This window comes from Impatiens glandulifera, chromosome 5 (assembly GCF_907164915.1).
Source record: "Impatiens glandulifera chromosome 5, dImpGla2.1, whole genome shotgun sequence".
NCBI classification, from domain to species: domain Eukaryota; kingdom Viridiplantae; phylum Streptophyta; class Magnoliopsida; order Ericales; family Balsaminaceae; genus Impatiens; species Impatiens glandulifera.
This window is the reverse complement of record NC_061866.1, coordinates 9,011,109-9,030,557: the sequence shown is the minus strand read 5'-3', so window position 1 is coordinate 9,030,557 and position 19,449 is coordinate 9,011,109. Positions and strand designations below refer to the sequence as shown.

The 19,449-nt window shown below is 29.1% G+C and overlaps 1 protein-coding gene and 2 non-coding genes across 3 annotated transcripts; 1 reads left to right on the top strand and 2 right to left on the bottom strand.

Annotated features, from left to right (window-relative positions):
• The first annotated feature begins 12,041 nt into the window (after positions 1 to 12,041).
• On the top strand, positions 12,042 to 12,761 carry LOC124938981. The gene has a single exon (XM_047479500.1). It carries the CDS (start codon positions 12,042 to 12,044, stop codon positions 12,759 to 12,761), a length of 720 nt encoding a protein of 239 aa, XP_047335456.1.
• A 2,581-nt stretch (positions 12,762 to 15,342) lies between these two features.
• Positions 15,343 to 15,415, bottom strand: TRNAF-GAA. Its single transcript has one exon. It is a non-coding gene; the product is annotated as a tRNA-Phe (tRNA).
• A 2,687-nt stretch (positions 15,416 to 18,102) lies between these two features.
• On the bottom strand, positions 18,103 to 18,175 carry TRNAF-GAA. Its single transcript has one exon. It is a non-coding gene; the product is annotated as a tRNA-Phe (tRNA).
• Positions 18,176 to 19,449: the final 1,274 nt, after the last annotated feature.

The window sequence follows — 19,449 nt, the reverse complement described above, 5'->3', positions numbered from 1 at the left end:
TAACAATAGGATAAAATACCTCATTATAATCAACCTCTTCCTTCTGAGTGTAACCTTTAGCTACCAATCTTGCCTTGTAACGAACATCAGTTTTATCGGGAAATCCTTCTTCCTTTTCGGTAGATGCGTCAACCTTCATGTCTCATTCTTCAGAAGAGAATGCATCTCATATTCCATAAAACCTTTCCATTTTCCATTTTCAGAACTTCGAATGAGATCTAAAAAAGTGGATGGAACATTATCTTCGACTGGAAGTGCATAGGCCGCCATGTCAACAAACCGAGGTGGTTTTTGAGTAACTCGTCTTGGTCTGTTCACATCAATTCATTTACATTGTTCTGAAGGTTCTTGGGTCGGAACCTCTTCCTTATTTGACTATTCGTCTGTCGTCAGAGAGTCACTCATAGTTGGGCTTATCTTTATCTGCTCAAACTCCACCTATTGCGGAGTACAATCAATATTGTCTGGTGTTACTTTGTTCAACATTGAAGAATCATCAAATGTAACATCTCTACTGATAATGATTTTCTTTGCATCCAAATACCAAAGACGATAACCTTTAACTCCAGTAGTAAATCCCATAAACAAAGGCTTCTTTTCTCGTGAATCTAACTTTGATTCAACTACATGATAATATGCTGTAGAACTAAAAATATGTAAAGAATCATAATCATTAGTAGGTTTTCCATACCATACCTCTAATGGAGTTTTTCCACCAAGTGCAGATGATGGTAGGTAATTCACCAAATGTTGAGCGTATGACACAGCTTCTGCCCAAAACTTCATGTCTAACCCAACATTAGACAACATATATTGAACTTTCTCCACTAATGTTCTATTCATACGTTCCGATACTCCATTCTGTTGTGGTGTTTTTCTGACTGTGAAGTGTCGAACAATGCCACACTCTTGGCATAACTTCTGGAATGGATCATTCTTGTATTCTCCACCGTTATCAGTTCGAAGAGTTTTGATTTTTCTTTTTGTCTGGTTTTCAACTTGAGTTTTCCATTTAAGAAAAATCTCAAACACTTCATCTTTGTTCTTCAAAGTAAACACCCATACTCTTCTGGAAAAATCGTCAACAAAAGTAACAAAGTAATGTCTACCTCCAAGAGATGGGGTCTTAGTAGGTCCCCAGACATATGAGTGCACATAGTCCAAAATACCCTTGATGTCATGGATAGTAGTGCCAAATTTTACTCGCCTTTGTTTTCCCAGAATACAATATTCACAAAATCTAATTTACAAACTTTTGTACCTTTCAACAATCCTTGCTTGACAAGAGTTTGCATAGATTTCTCACCAGCACGTCCCAATCGCATACACCATAGTTTTGTTGCCTCTGATTCCTTACTGCTGCCCGAAGTTGATACCGTTGTTTTCATCCCATTAATTGTACAACCTTGATAGTAGTACAAATTATTGTTTTTCCTCATGCCTTTCAACATCACTAGTGCTCCAGAGATTACTTTAAGAAATTTATTTTCCATCCTCACATGTAAGCCTTTTGACTCCAAAGCCCCCAATGAAATGAGATTCTTTTTCATATTCGATATACCGAACATTTTTGACAATTATGGTGGATCCATCCTCATTTCTCAACTTGATTGAACATATCCTTTTTATTTTACATGTATGATCATTTCCCATGTAAACAACTACACCATCTAGTTCTTTGAAGTTAAACAACCATTCTCGAACTGATGTCATATAATAAGTGCGGGATGAGTCTAATATCCATGCATCAGGATTTTATGTTGTGTGTGACATCGTCAAAGAGAAGTCTGAATCTGCATCGCTTTTGTTTTCTGCAACATTTGTATCTTCAGAACCATTCACTCTCTTCTTCAACTTTGGACAGTTTTTATTCCAATGTCCTTTCTCATGACATAAAACATATTAATCTTTGGTAACTCTGCTTTTGGATCTTCCTTCTTTCCCTTTTGATTTGCTTTGTTGACGGCCCTTGACCATCAATGCTTTATTTGTTGTACCTATTTTGTTTTTCTTTTTGTTCTACTTTCTCAATTCATGACTATATAAAGCAGAACTTACAACATCAAAAGAAACATTTCCCTTCCCATGAAGTAACGTTGTTTCTAAGTGTTTAAATTCATCGGGAAGGGACAATAACAAAATCAACGAAAGATCTTAATCCTCAAACTTAACATCAAAGTTTAACAAATCTGCTACTAATTCATTAAACTTAGTAATATGTTCATTCATAGTAGTACCTGATTGGTAATCAAACCGGAATAACCGCTTCTTCATAAGAAGCTTATTCTGACCACTCTTCTTCAGAAATTTGTCCTCCAATGCTTGCCATAGTTTTTGTGCAGAAGTTTCGTTCTTCACGACATACTTCTGTTCTCTAGACATACATGATCGAATTGTTCAACACGTCAATCGATTCATGATACTCCATTCTTTTTCTTCTATACCATATGACTTTCCGACCTCAATAGAAACATCTAGACCCTACGGAAAAAGACAATCTAGAACCTCACATTGCCACATGCCGAAATGCCCAGTTCCATCAAAGATTTCCACCACAAACTTTAAATTCGATATTGGTGTCCTCGTCTAGGATAACGAAGGAGTTGACGCCCTTTTTAAAGACTCCACCATGCCAAGGACAAACCTTCGGCTCTGATACCATTTGTTGGGAAAAAACCTGACAGAAACACAAAAGAAGAAAACAACCGAAAGAACACACTAACATAATTTGATAACGGAGTTCGCCAAAATATTGTCTACGTCTCCGAGAACTAAGGCTATCAATTAATAAAGAAGAAGAGATACAAATATTTGGTGCAATAAACCAAAAAGGGGAGAGTTTCTTTTATACACTAAAAAACTTCCCCAACTTCCATAATCTTCCGATGTGGGATTTATTCTAATTGTGAATATAGTTTCTTTTATACAGTAAGAAACTTCTTTCACTTCCGTCATCTTTCGATGTGGGATTCTAATTGTGCCAAAAACAACACTAGTAACATACCAAGTAGTGAAAATCTGATACTTGAGGCATTAACGTGCATAATAGGATTGGAAGTCAGTACATTGTTTGAGAATAAAAAAGAACTTCAACTGATGTTACATAAATATGCGATGGCTAATCATTTTGAAATCAAAGTTTAGAAGTCATAAAAAGATATTTGGGCGGTTAAATGTTTGGATCAGAATTGTAAGTGGAGATTGTGTGCTGTGAAAGGAAAATTCTCGGAAATGTTTGAGATTTAGAAATATGTAAAAGATCATACATGTTCAATTGTGACGAGGCAAGAGAATAAAAGGCAAGCGTCATCATGGGTTTTTGGAGAATGCATGAAGAGCAAGTATATGGACCATCACCATGACCACATGCCAAAGAAAATAATGGAAGACATACACAGAACTTATGGAATAAAGATGACTTAGAATAAGGCTTGGAGGTCTAGGGAAAATGCCCTAATGGCGGTGCGAGGAACTGTAGAGGATTCTTATGGTAAATTGTCATCATACATGTACATGTTGGAGAAGAATAATCCGGGTACCATAATAGACATCCAGACGGATGAGCTTGGCCATTTCAGGTATATGTTCATGTCCATAGGCCTCTCAATTAAGGGTTTCAAATCCTCTTGTCGTCCGGTATTGTGCGTCGATGTCAGTTTTCTTAAGCACAAGGTTGGAGGTCAACTATTGGGTATAAGATGTATAAATTATATAGATTATTAATGTTTGATTGAAAAGATAAAAGAAGTATAAATTATATTGATTTTATAATTTGTGTTTAGTTGGTGGTATAAAAAAGTAGTAAAAAAATAAAAGACTATTTTATCATTTTATTTATATAAATTATTTTAATATTTATTTTATTAATTATATTTAAACTAATAAACATATATATTTAATTAACATAAAAATATTTTAAAAATAAATAATAATGCTATATGATAATATAATTATATATAATTTTTTATATGTTAATTCTTATAATTAAATAAATATTTATCAATAATTAATTTATTAAATATATAATAACAAAATTACAAACAAATTAATGAACTTTGAATTCTGTTTTTTTTATTAAAATAAATAATACAAATGAATTCGGTTTTCGATTTGATCTTTCAATTGAAACATTGACTCAAAAATCAATTCGAAAACTATATTTAAATTCGAATTATTTAAAATTTGATTCAAAAACAAAAAATAAAATTCGAATTTGGTGAATACGAATTCGGGACTAAATATTTCGAAGATAAATAAGAATTTATTCTATTATAGGTTAAGATGAGAATAAAAATATTTAAATCAAAATTTATTAAAATCAATTTGTCCTATTTTATTTTATTTAATTTAATGTAATGTAATCAAAGAAAAATGCAGATAATAAAGAAGTCATAAGAGAAAAATAAATAAGATTAAAAAGGTTAAAAGGAAAAAAAAATTATAATCTTTTATACTTCTCATACCAATTACAATTTTATATGTACAAGTTATACCATTCAAAATGTACTGTGTATATATATATTTTTTAACGAAACATCGGTTGAAATTATTTGTAGATATTATTATTATATATCTACAATTTTGTACATCTAACCAATACAGTTTTGTACATCTAACCAATTTGAGGCATATATATTATTTTGGATTAACACTTGAGGATTGTTTTATTGGATTATTTGGGAATTTTACCCAAATACTTACGTAACATATATTTATTTTTTCATAAATCAAATCATTATATTCACTACATATATAAAATATCAAATTACTCCTTATTTTAATATTTTATAATTTTATTATTAACAAAATAAAGGTATTTAAGTAATATATACTTACAAACCCGTTTTATCCCAAAAACCAACATCAAATGAGCTCTTACTAGGTAATTTTCTAATATACATAGAGATAATTGAATTAGAGTTTAAAAAATGATAAGACAAAAAAAATTTTAAAAATTATTTTCATTCCATCTATATATTATAAATATTGAAAAAATCGTAGTCTTATAAGTTTATTGTAATTTTCTGTAATATAATTATGTTTTAGAATTTCTTTTTATAAAACACATAATAATTAGAATTTAAATTTATTTCTCAACCCTTTTAAAAAAATAGATATATAATAAATAAGTACTAACTTTAATAATTTAAAATAAAAAATAAAAAAATTATCTTCAATAAATGTATTTTTTAAAACATTAAAAGAAAATTATATTTATAATATATATATATATAACAATAATAAGATTAATCATTATATATTTAATGTTTTTCTAATTAACAAATTTTATTGTGAGAAAAATATTGAAGATGATTTTCTAAAATTTAAATTTCTTTATGAATCTTAATTTACTATTCTTTTAACACAAAATAAACTTTCAACTATATTGATTAAATAAAGTTAACATTTTCATAATCTCTCTTTATTGAATAATATTTAATTCTCAATAAGCTAATATATAAATTATAGATTAACAAAAAGTTTTTAACTTTTCAAATAAGTAAATTCTCAATATAATAGTTATTTTTTTATCTAAATTTTATGATCTTTTCAGGATTGTCAAAACGAAAAATATTTTAACCAATTATAACCCAATATTATTAATTTATATATATATATATATATATATATATATATATATATATATATATATATATATATATATATATATATATTAATATGACTAGCCAATTGACTCAATTAATTATACTAGTTCTTTTTCAGCATTCAGCCATTCACATTAAAATTAAATAAATAAGTATGATTTGATACTATAATTAATAAATAATTAAGTACTATAATATAAATAATAAATTATGAAAATCAGACTAATCACATCTTATCTTGTTTCATAAACAAAACCTAACAATTGTTGGGCGGATCGAGGCCCAATATTAGTATTGTATTTAACGTAACGTAATCCTAATAGTTGTTGGGCGGGTCGAGACCCAATATTAATTTTGTATTTAACATACAGTAACCCTAGTTATCAACATACACACCTTCTTCTATTATATTTTTTTGACCGCCGTATTTTTTTGAAGTACTTGGTGCTCTCCCATCTCATCTTCGGTGAATACGTTATGAATAATTTTCATAATCAAATTAACCGCGGAGTGTGTATTTGTGAAGTTTGTCATCAACAATTCCTTCCATTTTTCCATGATTGTGAGTTCTTCGTCTATCTTTTATGTTATCGATTATATTATATAAATTATTTTCTTACAATTGACTTTAATTTTGATTAGTTCGACATCAACTTAATGTCGCAAGTAGATTATCGATAATATCGTCGTTTTCAAAAAGGTAATTTCATTATATCTTTAGATTGATATTCCACAGCTCTAATTTACTTGTTGTTTTTTTCAGGCAATGGTTTATTCCATGGAAGATGTTAATACACCATTACACCGTCGTGATATTAATTTCAACAAAATGCTTTCAGTATGAATCGACTCCAAACTCTTTCAGATTTTCAAATACTCCATTAATCCATATTTAGGTAATTCTATTTGGCATTTCTTTGATTTTTGCGATTTAATTTGTTGTTTTGTTTTGATGACGTTTATCCATTCATTTGATATGAAGTTTTAATGTTTTGCAAGACGTCCTTTTCTATTTTCAAAACCTAAAATTCACCACTAGGTTAAAAAAGAATGCATGTTCCACATTTAGAGAGGTCGTGAAAAATTGAAATTGTGTAAGCTATATATGAATTCCTTATCTTTCAATATATATATATATATATATATATATATATATATATATATATATTTATATGTTACTAGATAGGGTTTAATTCAACTTATTTCTAGTAATAGTTTCTATATAGTATTGAGATTTTACTTTCATCTAAAACATAACATTATGGCTTAGTCATTTATCACATGAAAGCCACCTAAACTAAACCAAATTAAAGTTGAAAATTTGCTAACTAATCCTTAGGAAACCTTAATAAGTGTTTAACAAAATCCACTCCTCTCATCTTCAAGTCTTACAAATTTATAATTTTCCCATGAGGTGGAATCAAACTCTTCATACATATTTTAATTTATTTAAAAAAATAATTATTGTAATATATATATATATATATATATATATATATATATATATATATATATTGTAAATGAATATATCCTCAATAAATAATATTATTTCAAATTACAAATTTTAATTTGTCTTTCCATATTAGAAAAAGACAAGTTTCTATTTTAATATTATTGTCTTAAAAAAATATTTATTTATATAAAGTATCAAATTATAATCTAAAGTAATAAATATTTTAAGTATTATAAAAGTTAAATTATTTAATATTTTAATTGAAAATTTAATAATATATTTTTATTTTATTTTTTTCTAATATATATTTTCGATGCTGATCTTATTTTCGCTGACATTGTTTGATTAGAGATGTGCAACCTCTAAACGTCCTAGAATAGAAATATCTCCAATACCTAAAAAACCGACTATAGCTGTTTCAAGAAGACAATCTCCACTTAAAATAACTTGGATCCCAAACAACTAGTTGCCACTACTTCTACTCTTAAATCACCAGACCCGACCCAACACCGAAAAAAAAAACACCATCCAAAGAACCAACTCTCATCCCAGTTGTATCTACTCTCCAACCAGTATCATCTGCTGGTTTGGAGACTCAATCAGACCGACGAGAAACCTTCCACAATCGTGCACTCGTCCTTGAAGATCCGATTCTAACGCATCCACCCTCAAATGTTTACGATAATGATGATACAAGGGCGGATGACGGTTTGACTAGTGTTTGTAAATCTTCAAAGACGTACATCGAGATTATTGGAGAGAGGTAAGTTTTAGTATGTAAATGTTATGTCTAATAATTGAGAAATGTAACTTGACTTTATATTTAATACATTTTTTTATTGCAGCTTCATTCTAGATATATTGAAAGACATACATTGGATAGTAACAGGCTGGAAGGGGGCGTATCCGAACTAGAATCAAGTTCTGATAGACGTTAAGATGGTGGGAACATTTCTCGGTATGTTATAGTCTAAAGCTTACATACTTTTAAATATTATAAATTGATTCAAATCCAAAACTAATTCCAATGACTTATTGTAGGAAACATTTGAGTGGGATCCAGTTTCAGAGGGGAATGTCAATAAGCTCTTTAAAAAGAAGGCAAGTGCGAAGATAAGGGATTTTGTAACTAGGGTAAAAACAAATCAGAAGAAGCCACCGCACGTAACATTGGAAGACTGGACACAGATGAAAATTCATTTTCAAGTCCCTAAATATGCGTGGAAATACACCAAAACAAAAAGAAATAGAAAAACTTACACGTCAAATGGTGGAGCGACATATTGTGGTGGTTCCATAACGACGATAGAGCATCAGAAAAGATTGGTACGTAATTTAGTTAATTTTGTAGTATTCAATTCATATTGATTATACTTATTATATATTTTATAAAATACACAGGAACTGGGAAGACTCCCAACCATTCTTGAAACATTTAAAAAAACGCATAAAAAAAGGATGGTACTTGGAGTGGGAATAGAGCAGCGGAAGTTGTGGTAAGTTTTATACACTGATATATATGTTTATTTATGTTCTAAATGATGTTGAAATTCTTATTTTTATTAACAATTTTTTCTATTGTAGGAAACTTTTAATCAGCTCCATTAAACACAATTTTCTGTAGAACCAGAAGAAAGAAAACTGACACGAAATTGTGGATGGAGGCGGTTGGGTCTAGCACGAGCGAGCGTGTGTTTGGAATCGGCTACATGGGCCAAAAATAGGTGTTTAAAGAAAGCCATTCTAGCACCAAGCTTTGTTCGGAACTAAAAGTCTCAAGGAAATAGTAAGTGAATTGAAGCAGAAGAATTCTGAAAAAGACATAGAAGTTGAAAAATGTAAAGTGGAGTATCTAGAGCAGAAAGAACGAATTAAAGTGCTGGAGTCCAATCAAGTGGATATACTATATTTCCTTATAAGTCCAATAATATAAGATCTATTTATTTTCTTATAGTATTATATAACATATATTTTTTAATTTGTAAATATTATTTTAGTATATCTTAATATACCAATATATTGAAAACCTCATATCTTTACCGTATAAAAAAAATCGATATTCTCGATATATTACGGTACACTATTTTTGATATACCTATAATATCAGTAATATTTCTCACCCTGTTTGGTCAAATTATTTTGACTAAGTGTTGAAATAATTTAACCACTGAGATTTTGATGATTAAATGACTTATGAGTTTTGATGCAGGTGTATTGAAACAATGTTTCATAAGACTTAGCTCTAATGAGGGTCATTAGACCGATTTTGGCATTAGATGCATAGAATTAGACGTACAGTCTAACTCATCGGAGTTAGACGTGTAGTCTAATTAATGCATAGAATTAGACGTACAGTCTAACTCATAGGAGTTAGACGTGTAGTCTAATGAATGCATAAAATTAGACGTACAGTCTAACTCATCGGAGTTAGACGTGTAGTCTAATCAATGTCTTTTAATTGAACAGAAAGTGTTCTGTTCAATAGTGAGCTAAGTGTGTGTAAACTGTATTTGATTCAAATCATATTATAGTGAACCCTTCCGGTGGTTGAAAGAAGGGGTGACGTTACTGACGTAGAAGAGTTTCTCCGAACATCCATAAACAAACTGCTGTGTTCTTTCATTTCTGTCATCTTTTCATATTTCATCTTGTGCTTCAAACCCAAGTAAACAATTCCGCATTGAATCTGTTTCAAGTGTTTATAAGTGTTTGCGTAGAATAGAAAGTGAATTAAATCCTTAACAGAATTTCTTTCAAACCGTTTTTCATAAGCCTTCATCCTTAGCCAGACCCCCGTCTCTATCGATAAAGTCGATCCTGTCACACCCCTATGTATATTTTATGTTATATTAAATAAATATAATATTTTTGAATAATGATTAACAAAAATAATATTATCCGGTATGGTTAGATATTTTGTTAATATAAAATATATTCTAAAATTTAAAATTTTATAGTATATGTTTCTCCTAGCTAGTTCCATATATCAAAGTCTACAAAGAACCAATCTTGGATCTACATTTGTTTGTTGTAGATAAATCTGAATAGGAGATGACTAGGGAAATCAAACCATTCAAAGAGTTTCTTAGGAGGATTTAGAATTTTGAAAACATGATAAAAAAATAGGATTATGTGGATAATTGAATTTTAGGGAGACCCATAAACAATAAGCCCATAGATAGTCGAGTATGTTTCAAATTTTAAAAAGTAAAAAATAATAAAAATAAATAAATTATATGATTATGTTCGAAAAAACTCGACGAGTCATTAAGCGAGTCTTATCTAAGCTCGAATTCGGTTCGAATCTTAAACGGACTGGCTCGAGCTCGGCTCGAATTCGATTTTGACCGAACTCGAATCGAACTTTTACCGAGCGAATTAACTTTATTTAAACCCTAGATGTGATTAATGAGATATAATGAAATGATAATTAAATATATAAAATTATTAAAAAAAGGATTTAAGTTAATTGCGTATCAATTTATACAAGTTTTAATATCATGGATTTCAAGTTTGCAGTACTCTGCAAATTCATGGACAAAATGCACTTTTATTCCTTTATATAACATTTTATATATCTCATTTACAGTTTTGGGACCAAAGAAAACATTAGTGCTTAAATAAACAGTTTTATTAGGATTATGAATACATTTATTCTACTTGGAAGTGGTCAATTTAGCACGCAGAACACCAACAAGATACAAGTCTAATTTGTTGGGTGGCTAACAAATATATTAATATATATAATAATATACATAGTTGCAATAAATTAACATCATTCTCGTTCTAACGCACACGGACTTATTTTTATTATTCAAGTATCACATTATTTAATCTTCTTTACTAGTACATGCATGTTAGATAGATTTGAAAAATGTGATTTTTTTAAAAATAAAACCAAGTACAAATAAATTAAATTAATATAACACAATCCTCAGAAATCTTCAAGATTACACTAATGTCTTTTAATCATGTAGGTAGCCACCCCATTCCGAACACTGATAATAAAAAATAAAATAATACATTAAAATAATGATTTAACTCAAAAGTCATAATATACATCTCAATCATCTTTTTAGTCTCTTTCTCCTTAACCTCGATTATTAGTAACACAACATTTAACTAACTCAATTAAATTATTATTTTTTTTGTTAATTATAATACAAACTATTATATAAATTTAATTATAATCTAAAATATAACCTAAAATATATAAGTGAAACAAAAATAAATAAATAATTATTTTGCTTAGCACACCCCAAACTTTGGGGATTTGTATTGGTTCATTATAGCATTTAAAAAATTAAGTTGTTATAAATTAACAATATTATCTATGTACTTATTTTCCTATATATATTAATTAATATGTTTAAATCAACTTTTTGCTTAGTCTAAACATGAATGAGGCTAGCACAATAATTCATCGTTATTTTCACTTTGCTTAAGAATCGAAAACTCCTTAAATGATATATATTTTCATTAAGCTATCCATGGTTAGAAGTGAACATTAATTATCATGTACACATATGATGGGTAATATTTGGAGACTCAAAAGTTTATTCTTAAATTGTACAAGATTAATTTTTAAAAAATTTTAAATTAAATTTTTAAATCCTAACTATTTAAAAATACATAGTGGGTAATGTACTTATGGATTGAATAATGAGGAATAACATGTGGTTTTATTCTTTTAAATACCTAGAGAAATGACAAAAATTGTCATTTTTTTAATATGAAGAGTTGTTTAATTAGTTTATAACTCAAACAAATAATTGAAAAAAATAACTAGCCGTGACCTCAAAATCACTCCCAAAGTCTTCAATTAGCAAATTATTTATTTAACGTCTCTATCTGTCACTAATTAGATAAGATGACAGAAAATACTAATATAAATGCATTCCTCCCCCTTCACTGTCTTCTTCAAACCTCAAACCTGAATCATCAACTTCAATCTCTTTCTCTAAATTTCTCGAAAAGAATTCATGGAGTTTGAAGTGATTAGACCAGTTATTAGCGCTCCATCAAGTCCCACTCGCTTTTCCCCATTCATTGATTTGATCTCTCTTACCAATACTAATCAAGAACAGGAAGAAGAAGAAGATCAAGACTTTGAATTTAGTATACATGAACTGGAACCCAAATCGCCGATCACCGCGGATGAATTATTCTCCGGTGGTAAAATCCGAACAATAGACGAGCCATCATCGAATTCAATGACTAAACAAACATCCAGGAGAATATCTGATCATCATCAAAGTCGAGAAACAGAGAGAATTTCATCTAAATCCATTCGTAGATCGGCAAGATCCCTCTCTCCACTCAGAAATTCAAATTACAATTGGGAAGAAGAAACCCAAAAAATCTCGGCTTCTAAAAAGTGGAAATTCAAAGATCTTTTCAGGAGTGCATCAGAGGGTAGAGCGGGTGACAAAGATCCATTGAGGAAATACGCAGCCATTTTCAGGCGAAGTGATGAAGTAAAAGGTTCTAGCTTTCGACTAGCCGAAGGATCTATTTCGAGAAGGAGGACGATGGGAGGTCCGGTTTCGGCTCACGAGATTCATTACACAGTGAACCGGGCTGTTTCGCAGGAATTGAAGAAGAAGAGTTTTTTGCCTTATAAACAGGGTATTCTGGGTCGGCTGGCGTTCATTCCGACCGTCCATGGTCTTGCCGGAGGTTTCGGGTTCTCCCATAAATGAGGCACAAAGTATACTTTCATCATGTTATGTTTTGTATCTTTTAGTACATATTACTCAATGTTATGCATCACTTCATCAATTTCATAAACTTACTATGAATCCCTTTATATACATGTTAACTTTATAGAAAAAATGTTATGTTATTAAAAATTCGTTCATTTAACTATTTTAGTAAACTTTTATTTTTTTTATTGTAATATTTTTGAACGTATTTTTTTTATTTTCTTTAATATAAACAAAAATGAAATTATTAATTATCTTTTTTTTTATTGAGATTTATAATGATAGTAAACAAAATTATTGAGTTACTGTTTTTTTTTTTATAATCTTGATTATTACTCTCTTAATATATATTATTATTCAAATTCAACCATCTTTTATTATTAAGGTATGGATCATTAATATCTAAGTATTAGCTCTTTTAAAAAGATTAAACAATTTTAAAATAATTAATATTTATATAAAGAAAACATAAAAATAGTAGAAAGAAATAAAATTAAAATAATTAAATATAAAATACATATGAATAGCCTAATGAAAATAAATAAATAGAGAAATAGAGAAATTAATTATTAAAAAAAAGTAGAGAGAGAAATTAATAATTAATTAATAAAAAGAAATTGAGAGAGAAAAAATAAATATTTAATTAATATATATATAATTCTTTAAAAAAATAACTTTATATATATATATATATATATATATTTATAAGAAAAATTAAGTAAGTTAATTTTCAAATCGACATACATTACGATTTTTAAATATTTATTTTAAATAATCAAAAAGGAAGAAATTGATAAGAAAAATTAAGTAAGTTAATTTTTAAAACCGGCCAGAAAATTAAATTACTATTAACTCTCATGTGCAGGAACAGACCGAGTCGTATAAGCCGGCTGAAGACTATATAAACCGGCTGAAGAATATATCAAAGCAATCCGGCTCTAGATGATCAAGTTATGATCAAGAGGAACCGTCTTCAACATTTTAAACAGACCGGCTAACAAAGAAAAGATCATACTCCAACCGGACCACATTACGAAAGAATCAACCGGAAACTCAGAATTACAAAGATGACGTAATATGACGAAATAGATGTTTCTTGGGAAAATATAAGAAGATAAGATCCGGATCAGAAAGCATGCGTTAAAGACAATGATGATCTGCTGATTAGAAGATTCGACTCAGACAGCCGGAATGTGCATGTCTGACACGTGTCTAAAACTGCAAGTCGGCTACGTCATCAATACCTGACCGGTATATGCATGCTTGCCAAGTGTCAGGAAGTTGAAACGTGCACGCAACATCTCTGAACCGGCGTGGTTTCAAACTGACCAATCCCACGGTGAGAGAAGAAGATGACCGTTGGGATCTCATTCACTATAAAAGGAAGACGAAGCGACTTCATTCATACGGTTCCAAAAATACTTTAAGAGAGAGAAAGAAATCTCACGCACGATCCAAAACTATTGTTTCATTTACCGAAAACTTTATTGTGCTGTATTGTTGTATTACATCAAGAGTGAATTGGTGTAACCGGCGAGTAGCGAGTTAGGCTCGACCGGCATTGTAAGTGTTGTAACTTTGAAAGTTAGTGAAGATCCTTCTCATAATTTGAGAAGAATGGGTGACGTAGGAGGGTTTGCTCCGAACATCCATAAAAAATCATGTCTTGTGTCTTTTACTTATTTCCTGCTTATTTACTCTAAAATCGAAACTACACTAACCGAAACATAACTCTACTCTTTAATCAAAACCGGTCTATTCATACTCCTTAAATCGACTCCTCATAAAACCTCATCCAAGTCGTGTGTGTTGCTTCAGACTGAAACAGATATTTCCGCCCTTGAACCCGGTTCAAGAGTCTGTGACAGTTTGCGTAGTGTTGAGAACGGTTGTAGTCTTTAACCGGACTATCACCAAATTGTGTGTTGTGTTGTTGTAAGCGGTCAACCCCTTCTAAACCGGAACCCCGGTCCTCCAAGGGCGACCCCGATCCTAACATATATATATATATATAAGAATAATGAATATTTAGGTCGGATTGGGGGTTGACCCGTCCATAAACTTAAAATGGTTAAAAATAAAATTAAAAATGTTATAAGTATGTTTCAAACTTGCAACCTAACAAAAACAAGTACAACCCTTTACCCAACTAGACTAATAAGACTTTATATTTTAAATTCAACACTAAATTTGATGAATGCGGGACATTTTAACAATATAAGTTCAACTTTTTAACTAACTAATATATATATATATATATATATATATATATAATGATGATTAATTTTCAAAATGTCTGGATTGCTGGGTCGAGAGCTGTGGTTAATTTGGATATATATGTGAGAGTAAATTAAAAATGTTATCACATTTTAACCGTAATTTTTGTTCCGATTTTTATAGCATTATTCGTGTAAATGCACAGGCTACGTGCTAGTTTTTAATAATAGTTACATTTAAATAAATTTTTATGAGCTAGTTGTATAAATACATATGTCTAAATGAGCTTTTTTTTCCTTAATAAAAAATGCTTTTATTGACATGATGTTATTACGAGGTTTTGTAAAAAAAATAAAATTTATGCGGTGAAGGTGGATCGAACACCTGACCTTTAGATCTTCAGTCTGACGCTCTCCCAACTGAGCTATCCCCGCTTATATTTTATATTCAACTCTAAATTTGATGAATGCGAGATATTTTAAAAATATAAGTTCAACTTTTTAACTAACTAATATCTCTATCTATATATAATGATGTTTAATTTTCAAAATGTCTGGATTTCCGGGTCGAAAGTTGTGGTTAATTTGGATATATATGTGAGAGTAAATTAAAAATGTTATCACATTTTAACCGTAATTTTTTTCCGATTTTTATAGCATTTACGTGCTAGTTTTTAATAATAGTTACATTTAAATGAACTTTTATTAGTTTATACGTCTAACTGAGCTAGTCTAACTGAGCTAGTTGTACAAATACATATATCTAAATGAACTTTTTTTCCTTAAAATCTTATTGACTCGTACATTTTTCTAACTTGATATATCTTTATTCTATGTCATCACATAATACATATAAACATTTTTTAATTTTCTTATGAGTCATCATAGTTGATTATGAAACTTCTATGAAGAAAATAGATAATTCAAAAATAATAATGAGAAACTATAAAAAAAATGCTTTTATTGACATGAAGTTATTACGAGGTTTTGTAAAATATAAAAATTATGCGGTGAAGATACATCAAATCCCTGACTTCAGATTTTCAGGCTGACGCTCTCAACTAAGCTATCCATACTTACATACAAAATAGTATATATGATAAACTATCAAATGTTTTTGTTTAGAAGTTTATTTAATGAAAAAACAATATCAGTTCGACATGTTAATTTACTAAATTAAAAAATATCGGGTTGGCATGTTAAATTCCTAAATTAAAAAATCAAAATATCGGTTCAACATATAACTTCCTAAATTAAAAAAACATATTAGTTCAAAATGTTAATTTACAATTTTTTTAATTATCGGTTCGAAATTTTAATTTTTTAAATTAAAAATATCGGTTTAACACCTTAACCGTGTTGTAAATGATAAATAATCATTATATTTTTATTTAGAAAATATAAAAAGTTATTTTTTGAAATTATAATTCCGACCTAAAAAAAAGTAAAATTAAGAATGGTAAAAACACACTAGTTTGAATTCCATTATAATTCTAATTTTAATCGCAATTCTTAATCTTAAATGTTCTACCAAATATAGGAATTAGAATTTGACCCCCAAATTTCAATTCCAATCCTAATTTAGTGGTTATCAAACACACTTTTTAGTGATTTTATGTTGTTTGAACATTTTACTCAATTAATAATTATTAAACACTCAATATTTTTGTTATTTTCAAAAGCATAAAATAATCCTAATGAAGGAGTTCTTTTTTAAGTACTTCACTATTCACAGTGGTTCTCATTTATGTAAATTTGGTTCATTCTTATATTGGGACCGATGTTGTACAAGCATAGGCATATATTCAAAGCAAGTTTCGTTTGTGATGATACGTTTTGAACTTATGCATTTTAGATCTCATACATGCATAACATGGTTGAGACATAAAAACAACCTTAAGAAAAAAATAATTTATTACAACATTATAAGGATGACTTATTTTATTATAAACTGTTTTAGAATACACTGAAACATTACAAACAAATTCAGTATTATTTAAAATATTATTATCCACTAATGGAGATTTGAACAAATACAAGCCAGTGAAGGGATCTAAATGTTAGAATGATATTCGAATTATTGTCATTTATAGTTCATTTTATTTTATAAAAAATACCTTCTATGTTTTTATATTTTAAATTTTTTTTACATTGAAATCAAATTATATTAAAATTTTGGAAAAAAACATAAATTTGCAAAGATTTAATCCCTTGCAATTTTACTACATTTTTATTCCAAATGGTACATTTAGTGAAATATATTTGATTACATTTTTAAAATCAAATATAATTTCTCTTTCACAGCCAACCTCTTGTTTTTTAACATAACTCTTGATTTTATTCATTATATTATGTTTTGTTTTGAAAACATTATTTTTTGAAAAGTATAAACATGGTATTTAAGACCAATATCTTGTTTGAATTTATTATTCTATTTAAATGATAAAACACTAAATTGATTTAGTTTATTACTTTATTAAGGTATAAAATCAATTCATAGCATAAGAAAAACCTAAAAATACTCTATGCAATAAAAAATAAGGTTAAAGAGACCTAGTATCACCATAAAGGTTAGTCATTTTTTTGGATAATGAAAAACATTACTCTCTTATGATTTTGTTGTAATGACTGGAAGAATACCTTGACTGTGGATCCCTTTATATATGCATTGTTAACTTTATATACGTTCTTGACTTCATAAAATTTTCTAACTTCACATACTTTTTTCTATGTCATTACATAATACAAATAAACGTTTATTTATTTATTTTTCTTATGAGTATTCATATTTCTCGATATTCCACTTCTCTTCCGTCCACACATCTGATGAAATAACACCGGAGACTTGAGCAAGTGGTATATAATTATCCGCTCCACACTTGGCTGCCCAACATTTACTGTGCGCATGATAAATGGTACACCAGATGTGCGTCCTTCCCGATCCTCTCGTACTAGGGAAATGTCCTCTCAACTCTCTAACGCCCACACCGAATATGGACCAAACTGTCTCACGACATTCATTAGCCGGAAAGAATTAGTCTCCCGACATTCGAAGAACGAACAAAAAAAAATGGGTTACTATCATAGTTGATTATAAGGTTTTGTAAAACAATTAAAAATTATGCGGTGAAGGTGGATCGAACACCTGACCTTCAGATCTTCAGTCTGACACTCTCCCAACTGAGCTATCCCTGCTTACATTAAAAATAAGAATTTAGACATAATTCTCTCAAAAAGTTAGCTTTAATTATTAAATTTTAAATATGTTTCATTATCCAGAATGATACGGAGATAGAAATCGGAAGAGAGAATATGTCACATCTCCTCCGTTAAGGATGAAGAAATAATCCTATTAGACTCAATGTCATCTTGGTCAGTTTGAAAGCTTGCATCAGTATAGCTTTGTACGATCAAATTATATTCTTAGATACACTCTATTGTGCTTCTGCAAGAGTACTGGATTGTTATACGCTACAAATGTTCAAAACATATACAACATCTGGGTTTATATACCATGACATATATTATAAATCCTACAACAGAAGCATATAGAATCTTGTTCATATTCTGAAGCTCAACAGGTGTTTAAAACACTACATTTTTCTGAAATATAAACCATGTTAAATGAATAAAATTTATTCTTAGAATCTTGCATCTTAAATCTATCAAATATCTTATCAATATAAGTTGTTTGACTTAATCGAAGAAATCTCTTGGTTCAATATATATCTTAATTCAAGTATGTATTGGTCTTTTCCCAAGTCTTTCATTAAAAAAAATTCTTTAGTCATTCATTTACAAAATCTAACATCAGAATGTCATTCCAAATAAATAGTATATCATCCACATACAAGACTAAGAATGCTAACTTACTCCCACTAAACTTCTTATAAACACAAGTATCATCTTCTTTAGTCATTCATTTATGGAATCTAACATCATAATGTCATTCTCAATAAGTAGTATGTCATTCACATACAAAATTAAGAAGACTACCTTACTTCCACTAAATTTCTTGTAAATAAAAGGATCCTCTTCGTGTCTAATAAAATCAAACTCCTTGATTTTTTCATCAAATCGAAAGTTCCGACTCATTAATGCTTGTTTAAGTCCATAAATAGACTTCTTAAACTTGCATACCTTTCTAGCATCATTTGAATCTTCAAAATCTTCATGTTATGTCATTTACACATCTTCTTTCAAAAATGATTTAGAAAAAATGATTTTGACATTCATTGTCATATCTCATATTCATAATGTGTGGCAATATCTAGAATTATCCTAATGGATCTAATAATAACAACTAATAAAAATGTCTTTTCATAGTCTATACCATGAATTGGTCACAAAACTTTTACAACAATCCTTGCCTTATAAACATATACATTTTCAACATTGTCAATTGTGAGTTTGAAAACTCACTATTTCCTATGGGTTTTACCCCATTTTGCATATCTCTCAAGTCTCAT

Coding starts and splice junctions, on each gene's coding strand:
- LOC124938981 (XM_047479500.1), top strand. CDS start 12,042: ATGGAGTTTGAAGTGATTAGACCAGTTATTAGCGCTCCATCAAGTCCC.